The sequence below is a fragment of the Haliotis rubra genome, unplaced genomic scaffold (genome assembly GCF_003918875.1).
Source record: "Haliotis rubra isolate DU_JTF1 unplaced genomic scaffold, ASM391887v1 Scf300, whole genome shotgun sequence".
In the NCBI taxonomy this organism is placed as follows: domain Eukaryota; kingdom Metazoa; phylum Mollusca; class Gastropoda; order Lepetellida; family Haliotidae; genus Haliotis; species Haliotis rubra.
Window position 1 is genome coordinate 687,805 of NW_025766970.1, and position 9,224 is coordinate 697,028.

Sequence of the window (9,224 nt, forward strand, 5' to 3'; positions counted from 1 at the left end):
GCTTTTTGAGCCAATATGATAAGATTGGGTGAAATAGGGTTAAACGTTGTTCTTAAGATTATTGAGCTCATATATTTGTGTGTACGTCTGTGTGTGTGCGTGTGTGTCTCTCTCTCTCTCTCTCTCTCTCTCTCTCTCTCTCTCTCTCTCTCTCTCTCTCTCTCTCTCTCTCTCTCTCTCTCCCTCTCTCTCACTCTCTCTTTCTCTCTGTGTATGTATGTGTACGTGCGGTCGTGTGTGTGTATGCTGTTAGTACTAGTCCGAACATTCTATCCACTAGACCACGAGGGTGCTCGTCCACAAGGAATAACTTTGTGACTGGACCTGAGAAAGAGAAGGCTATCGATGATGATTTGGAGATATTACGTGCGCTTCCCGACCTGTGTATTTCGCGCACGTGAAAACATGTCACAACTTCTATCAATGAAGTTTGATAATATTCACGTTAAATTGATCATTTGGGAACGTGTTATGAGGGAGACAATGACACCATGTGTATCTCCATGCTGTCTCTTATCCAAAATGTTGGTACTCGGATGATCACACAGAGATCCGAACTTGACGCAAGTACAGCTGGAAGCAAGTGTTTTACATCCTCAAGGCCTGCGGTGTTGGGAGCCGGGGATCACGATGTAATTTCAGCTAATAACCGCGCTGCACCCACCCATGTCATTGTAGACACTTGTGTGTGTACCCAAATGTTTACACATATCCATATAACAAACGGAAAGCCAATCTTCAAAGATATTGTTTATCTTACTTTGGCATCCTAAACCTAGGAACGCCCACTTCCTGTATTGGGCATCATGCAACATTACTTGTTTGATAGATACACTCTCTCTGTTACGTTATTGTCAATGTATATTTTGAGTTGCCATGGTGATTGAAGATGTTTATCAGCATACTGGATTGACAAATCAGAACTGAAATCGAATAACTCCCGAGAATAATGGCACAGAGGTTTCAATGTTTAAACTACACTTTCAGGTGCGTGTATGCCATTCCGTTGTCATGACGTATTTGTCATTTCAACTGAATCCATATTCTTTGAAACTGAAAATGGAGGGAGGGAAAACGCAGCATTTAGCAGCCCCCATACTACTGTTTAGACAAACGCTTAGTCTCTGAAAATATATAGTTTTGAGGTAAATATATAACTGTGTTATGAGCTCTGAGATACAGAAGTGAGTTAGTGAGTTTGATAATAACAGGCCCTGAACTAGAGAAAGTCTTTATATAAATGTTATCTCCACGGCACTCACAGATAACAAGATCTCGGAGGAGGAGTTTCGTTTGGTCCTCTCTGAACTTACCAAGTACCACGAGATGAAACATGAGATTTGAACCAAGTCTCGTAAGACTGCCGTCAGCGAAGCCGAGAAAAAAAAGTACATAGAACAAGGCATACAACAAGCCCGGCAAGCCTTCATTACGAAGACCAAAGAGCTCATAGGCGATTCACATTAAACTGTTTCCTCGAGGTCAACACGACATAGGGCGGCAATAGCATCACGTGATCAGGAAAGTGTTGGTTCGCGGTCATAGTGACCAGGAAGTTAACTGGGGGTTCAAACCAGGTATATACAATAGCGGAGAGAGATAAGGGCCTGACAAAAGCTTTATTGCATAAATGAAGCTTTACAGAGTCTTTTTATGTTGTGGTCTGATGCTGTGGGCGTGTGCTTGTATGGCGCATATTTTATTGATTGCATTGGGCGCGTTTCGCAGAAATTGTAAGGGATCATTCGTATTTCCACTTTCTGTTTGTCACCATACATCGTTCAAGCCAGCGACTTTAACACAAAGCATTTGCTGATCGACAAGGAAGGGAACGTTCTAAGTGTGTTGGAATACATATGCATTTTCTTTTAGAATCTATAAAAACAGCCATGCCTTTAGAACACATGACTTCAGTTGTGTTATTGTTTGTTGAGGAAAGGACTAAATGAAGGAATGATTTTTTCTGTGTTTCAGGAGCTAAGATATGGCAACCATTACCTTTTTACCACTACACGAACGAGTCGGGGAAGGACGCTATCGTCAGGGACAAACTAATACGCCAAAGTGATGGAGCAAACGATGCCCGGTATGGGAAAGGTAGGTCACAAATAACAAAAATATATGCCTACATATTTTACCACACAATCAGGTAAACAAACAAACGTTCTGTAAATCAAGCTAAGCATGTTGTTTGTATGTTTGATAAGTTCTCAATCAGCTATATGACGGCGGTCTCTGAATAATAGGGTCTGAACCAGATAACCCAGTGATGGACATCATGAACATCGATTTATGTAATTGTGATTAGGTGACATCCATTAAATAAGTCAACGAGCCTGTATGTACGTATGTATGTATGTATGTATGTATGTATGTATGTATGTATGTATGTATGTATGTATGTATGTATGTATGTATGTATGTATGTATGTATGTATGTATGTATGTATGTATGTATGTATGTATGTATGTATGTATGTATGTATGTATGTATGTATGTATGTATGTATGTATGTACGTATGTATGTATGTATGTATGTATGTATGTATGTATGTATGTATGTATGTATGTATGTATGTATGTATGTATGTATGTATGTATGTATGTATGTATGTATGTATGTATGTATGTATGTATGTATGTATGTATGTATGTATGTACGTATGTATGTATGTATGTATGTATGTATGTATGTATGTATGTATGTATGTATGTATGTATGTATGTATGTATGTATGTATGTATGTATGTATGTATGTATGTACGTACGTATGTATGTATGTATGTATGTATGTATGTATGTATGTATGTATGTATGTATGTATGTATGTATGTATGTATGTATGTATGTATGTATGTATGTATGTATGTATGTATGTATGTATGTATGTATGTATGTATGTATGTATGTATGTATGTATGTATGTATGTATGTATGGTATACTCCAAAACGTTGTGTTCCCCTTAATAAAGAAACTTACATCCATGCATCCTCTCGTGTATGCGTATAAATTCTACTATTGCCTTTCAAAGACTACAGGATTGTGCAGGTGTCGTAACAATTTTTCCAAACAATGCCTAGAATCCTTGCACCAGTACTTTCGCAAACTTACTTCAGTTATATAAGCTCCCGCGTTTCTGTACTCATTTGCAGTTTTGCAATAGTTACTCACTCCAGTGTAATTCTTTGTAGGTGTGTACGGAACAAGTCTGTCTCCTTCTGAAGGACTCAAGAAAATAGCCTGGAACAACTGGGATGGTATTGTCAACATAAACAAGGGCATGCTGATGAGGGCGTCATGGGCAATCAAGGTGGAGCTACCACAGTCCAGGGTTCGAGAAGTTGATTCAAAGCGAGACATCTTGATTTACACTGGCGGTGACCTTGTACTTGTACCTGGCAATTACGAGGTCATCAAGGTTGCCTGAGCAAAGAGAAAACCGCGATTTTGATAATGTAATTTAAAGTTCCATATATTCAAAATTTTATAAGAAGATTCAAGCCACAGATGGGTGAGAACAGATGACTATGTATGCATGATGTTGAAATCAGGACATGTCGTCACTGCAGACAACATCATCAGTATGTCACTTTCTGTCTTATTTTGTCACTTCACTCAGCAGTAAACATTGATCTATCATTGTTGTCTGTGTTGCATTATTTATTTGATACACCGTGTCAATGTTTTGTATATATCTAATTGTGCATCTGTATGTTAAACCTGATCGGTTACACTGTTTGAACAACTGGAATTATACAAAGTACACAAACATGAGAACACCTTGTTCCAAAGGGTACAGGGTATCTGATGTAAAAAGTGTTTGTATAAATGACTACTCTCATGTTTCATGTTGTGCATAATTTATACCTGATATAATGCATATATGAAACAATGTTAAACTTCACCGTGTCTACTGCCATTTAATGGTTTTAAATTAAAGAAGACGGCCTAGATGATCAGTTGTGAAGCCTGTCGTGACTAAGGCTTTTGAGCCAATATGACAAGATTGGGTGAAATAGGGTTAAACGTTGTTCTTAAGATTACTGAGCTCATATATTTGTGTGTACGTCTGTGTATGTGCTTCTCTCTCTCTCTCTCTCTCTCTCTCTCTCTCTCTCTCTCTCTCTCTCTCTCTCTCTCTCTCTCTCTCTCTCTCTCTCTCTCTCTCTCTCTCTCTCTCTCTCTCTGTGTATGTATGTGTACGTGCGGTCGTGTGTGTATGCTGTTAGTAGTCCGAACATTCTATCCACAAGACCACGAGGGTGCTCGTCCACAAGGAATAACTTTGTGACTGGACCTGAGAAAGAGAAGGCTATCGATGATGATTTGGAGATATTACGTGCGCTTCCCGACTTGTATATTTCGCGCACGTGAAAACATGTCACAACTTCTATCAATGAAGTTTGAAAATATTCACGTTAAATTGATCATTTGGGAACGTGTTATGAGGGAGACAATGACACCATGTGTATCTCCATGCTGTCTCTTATCCAAAATGTTGGTACTCGGATGATCACACAGAGATCCCAACTTGACGCAAGTACAGCTGGAAGCAAGTGTTTTACATCCTCAAGGCCTGCGGTGTTGGGAGCCGGGGATCACGGTGCTTCAACTAATAACCGCGCTGCACCCACCCATGTCATTGTAGACACTTGTGTGTACCCAAATGTTTACACATATCCATATAACAAACGGAAAGCCAATCTTCAAAGATATTGTTTATCTTACTTTGGCATCCTAAACCAGGAACGCCCACTTCCTGTACTGGGCATCATGCAACATTACTTGTTTGATAGATACACTCTCTCTGTTACGTTATTGTCAATGTATATTTTGAGTTGCCATGGTGATTGAAGATGTTTATCAGCGTACTGGATTGACAAATCAGAACTGAAATCGAATAACTCCCGAGAATAATGGCACAGAGGTTTCAATGTTTAAACTACACTTTCAGGTGCGTGTATGCCATTCCGTTGTCATGACGTATATGTCAATCCAACTGAATCCATATTCTTTGAAACTGAAAATGGAGAGAGGGAAAACGCAGCATTTAGCAGCCCCCAGACTACTGTTCAGACAAACGCTTAGTCTCGGAAAATATAAAGTTTTGAGGGAAACATATAACTGTGTTATGAGCTCTGAGATACAGAAGTGAGTTAGTGAGTTTGATAATAACAGGTCCTGAACTAGAGAAAGTCTTTATATAAGTGTATCTACATTATTGATGATATTTTTTTCAATTTCCAATTTACTTTGAGGTCGGTTAACCAGGACGGCGACATGGCCAGAGCCAGTGTTGCAGCAATCCTCTTAGTCTGTATTCAATTTATGTGCATTAACGGTGTTTACCATACCTGCCAGATAGACATTCTGTTTGTCACCTAGGCGCGAGATGCACTGGCCTCACCATATAATGTCGATAACGATTAACGTTGCAGCTAGTTTTTGTACACATTTGATTCCGTCCTGCGCGGCATGAAAGTGCTGATAAGCTGTGGTTTATGTTATTAATCAGTAATTGGAGACAGTATTTCCGCTGTAATATGCTTGTAGACGTATTCACTCCCATTAAAAGTCGGATTCAGACATAGGTCAACGTATGAATCTGCGCAGTGGAACTGTATATAACGTATCTAGCAACATCTACTTCTGTCTTCGTTAGTTACACAGCCAGGTGGCCAGGTGTGACGATGAGCTGTGTTAGGCTGATATTCTTCTTTGCGGCTGCCCTCCTCTTGTCATCAAGTGTCTCCGGGAATCAAGATGACTGGAAACAGAGTCTGAAGAGACTGAAGACTCGTCTTGATCCGAAAGGACCTACCGATCGTCTCACGGACACAAGTTCCTTATGTGAGTATCACACTTGGACCGATGCAAGTGCATGATCTAGATGATGCCACCCACCTTTGTCTGGACGGACAACTCTCTGAAGTGGAATCCCTCGGATTACTCAGGTATAGATCGAGTGGAACTTGCAGTGCTGGAGCTATGGACCCCTACGGTGATTCTGGCGAATAAGGCTTCGGGTGATGGCCCCTTGCAGACGTCAATGCCTGTCACATTAACATATGATGGTCGTCTTTTCTGGCAGAATGCGATGACAGTATCTGTCCTTTGCAAAACAGATCTGAGAAAATACCCGTTCGACAGTCAGATCTGTCCAGTGGTGTTGTTTTCTTCAGGAGTGGGATACAAGATCACCCTAGAACCAGAAATCACTATTGGCGGTGCCGACTTGAACCTGCAAACCAATGGGGAATGGGAGACTGTAAACATTACATCAGCTAAAGCAACTTTTGTGCATGAAGCCACTTACCATCTAGCCACATTCTACATTCATCTGTCCAGGAAGTACTTGTTCCACGTCTTAAACCTGGTTTACCCAATGTGTCTTCAGTCTGCCCTCAACAGCTTCGTCTTTTTATTGCCGGCTAGCTCGGGGGAGAAGATGGGTTTTGTCATGACCGTGTTTGTGTCGAACGCCCTTTTCCTCAGTGTAATCCACAACTCCACATCCTCAACTTCTGATTCTGTTTCCAACCTCTCCATGCACCTCATCATGGTCCAGATCCAAGGTTTTCTCGCCATCGCTGCCACCATCTTGGTCCAGAATGTCCACCATCGCCGCCAGAACGTCCAGGACAACGAAGACCCCCAAGGATGGAGACAGGTGAAGGTCACGCCTCAGGACGACACTGACCGTGTCCCTTCCGGACAAGGAACTCGAGACGCTGACACTGTTACGACCAGGAAGGTGCCGCTGGACAGGATGCTAGATTGTATTTTCTTTGTATGCTTCACGTGTTTCGGCATTGGCAGTCTTCTGACTCTTTTATATGCATGAGTGTTTGTCCCTGAACTAGAAGAGCAGCAGCAAATGTAGAACACTACATTATAATCCAGATGGTTGAAGAATTCTCGACAGAAAGGTGTGTACGTGTTGAAATCCATACCAGGAGCTCTTGTTTGGAGTTGGCAGGTGTTGGGATACAATTCAATAGGTCTGGGAAATTCTTCGATTGGGAAATGTGAACATAACTGTCAGATATTATTTCATAGATGTTGAAAGTGCAAGCTTTAACGATTCTGTGTTTGAAACCATGATTATCATACCTGAAGGAAAGATTCCTTTGTGGTAATTCCATCTATCACTAGTCTCCTCAATTATGTTACTACTTCACTTATTACAATACTCTTAAATAATACTGCTAATTTAAGTACAGGTATTCCCAATCGCCTCAAATATGGTAATATCGCAGATATTCCTAATCGCATCAAATATGCTGCTATCTCACTTATTTCAAGACCTCTTAATAATACTGATATCTCAGTTGTTCTTGATCTCCTCTAGTATGCTGGTATCCCACTTATTACTAGGCGCCTGGTTTTTCCGCTATCTTAGTTACTGCTAATCGCCTGAATCATACTAATATCTCGTCTATTCCGAATGCCACTTTCGCACTTGTTACTTGAAGGTATTCCTAATCACATCAAATATGCTACTATCGCACTTCTTCCTAGACACCTGATTTTGACCGATAGCTCAATTATACTTAAGTTAAACTGCCATTTCAGTTATTTATAGATTATGCTGCTGTTCCAATCCCCTTTTATTTGTTTGTTTCTATGAACTATTGATGCTACAAGTATTCATGTTTTATATCCGTTAATTCCATCACTTATGATATTGCTAACGTTGGAGCTTTTTGTGTTTAAACGTGTTCACTTTTGTGATATTTTGAAATTAATGTTTATTACATTTTCCAAATGCATTTCGAGACGATATGTTGCACAATAATATTAACGTCAGTATCACCATTTTGACATAAACACACAATAAATCCAATCTACGAGTGCTTGGAGTAGTTATTTCTGTCACAATTTCTTTTTTGAACTTTGATGCCTCTCCTACCACATTCATTGAGTTGATTCTTCAGAGGATTAAACCTGAATAAAACCACATTTCGAATTGGAACCCAAGATATCTTTTAAATAATTTGATCAATGACAACAGTTAAGCTGCTTTTTAAACTTGGCCTTTCTCCAGAAGATTACATTGGGCATTGTGTGAAATGACATGATATGAAATCTGTCTGAGCTTTGGAAACTTTGGACTTTTATTCTTTACCAACATAACTCATACCTACGGAAGCGTAGTAGGGCCACGGTGAAAATTGGAGATAGTAAGACCAAAATGTTTTTTCACCGTTGCCCTACTACGCTTCCGTACATACCTCATTTTTATGCTTCTTAAGAGAAATGCCCAGCTAGTGGATCCTGCTTGTGGCTCGATTTCTGCACCATGGTGGTTGGTCTGCCCTACAGCTGAACTGGGCGGGATCCTGTTGAATAAAAAATACTTTATCTCACTGTGTTTAAATTCACAGTAATTAAGGAAATGAAAGCATTTTGTGTACAGACCAAATGTATGGAACTCACGTTTAGGACAAACAAATATTACTGCAAATACATTACTGTGTGTGGTAAACTAACGGTAGCCCTTAATGTGTGTGGTTGAATATATTTGAATATCATATGTACAATGGCTGAATGGTATGTTATAATCCTCGTGATCACATATCTTCAAGGGCTGTCTGATGAGTTCTGAGCAGAAGTCTTTTGATGTGGACATTACATGTTACATCCATAAAACACAGACACAGCTGAGCAAATTGTCAGTAAAGTCAGTAAGCAGGAGTATTGTGACTTTTAGATAATTGACAGACTTAAGGAACATACAGTGATCAGGTGCTTGAAGACAAAGGGCTTACTTAACACTGACACCAATACATAAAGCTATAAGTAAAACTTTGGGGAAGGGTGCCACTTCCAATACCACCCTTAAGAAGTAAGGAGTAAAGTTTAAGCGTAGCAGAGATAGCCTTGAAGCTCTGTCCTGGACGACCTGTGACGAAAGCAACAGCGGAAAGGGTCCCGAGAATCTGGTGTATGGTGATGACCGACCAACGGGTCCATTTCCCAGAAGAGAGGATATTCCATTGCACCTTGACCTCTTGCAATAAAGAAAGTGTCAGTATTGGTTTCCAAAACGTCACACATCTACAACTATGATAGAGAAGGGTCCTTGAAACGTTTTGACCATGCATTCACCTCTCAAGTCAAACGCCAATCACAACAGTGGAGTCATTTGACATCCCCACCACCTGAAGAAGATAGTTCCCATCAGCTGTAAAGGTTGTGGTATCCTGGTTCTGGGATGC

General features: G+C 40.3%; 2 protein-coding genes across 2 annotated transcripts; both read left to right on the top strand.

Moving 5' to 3' along the window:
* The first annotated feature begins 491 nt into the window (after nt 1–491).
* Nucleotides 492–3,644, top strand: LOC124282652. The gene is made up of 4 exons (XM_046718679.1): nt 492–567; nt 1,739–1,840; nt 1,975–2,097; nt 3,195–3,644. Exons 1-4 carry the CDS (start codon nt 492–494, stop codon nt 3,428–3,430), a joined length of 537 nt encoding a protein of 178 aa, XP_046574635.1. The 3' UTR covers nt 3,431–3,644.
* Nucleotides 3,645–5,893: 2,249 nt separating this feature from the next.
* LOC124282653 (neuronal acetylcholine receptor subunit alpha-3-like) lies at nt 5,894–6,847 on the top strand. Its single transcript, XM_046718680.1, has one exon. It carries the CDS (start codon nt 5,894–5,896, stop codon nt 6,845–6,847), a length of 954 nt encoding a protein of 317 aa, XP_046574636.1.
* The last annotated feature ends 2,377 nt before the right edge of the window (nt 6,848–9,224 follow it).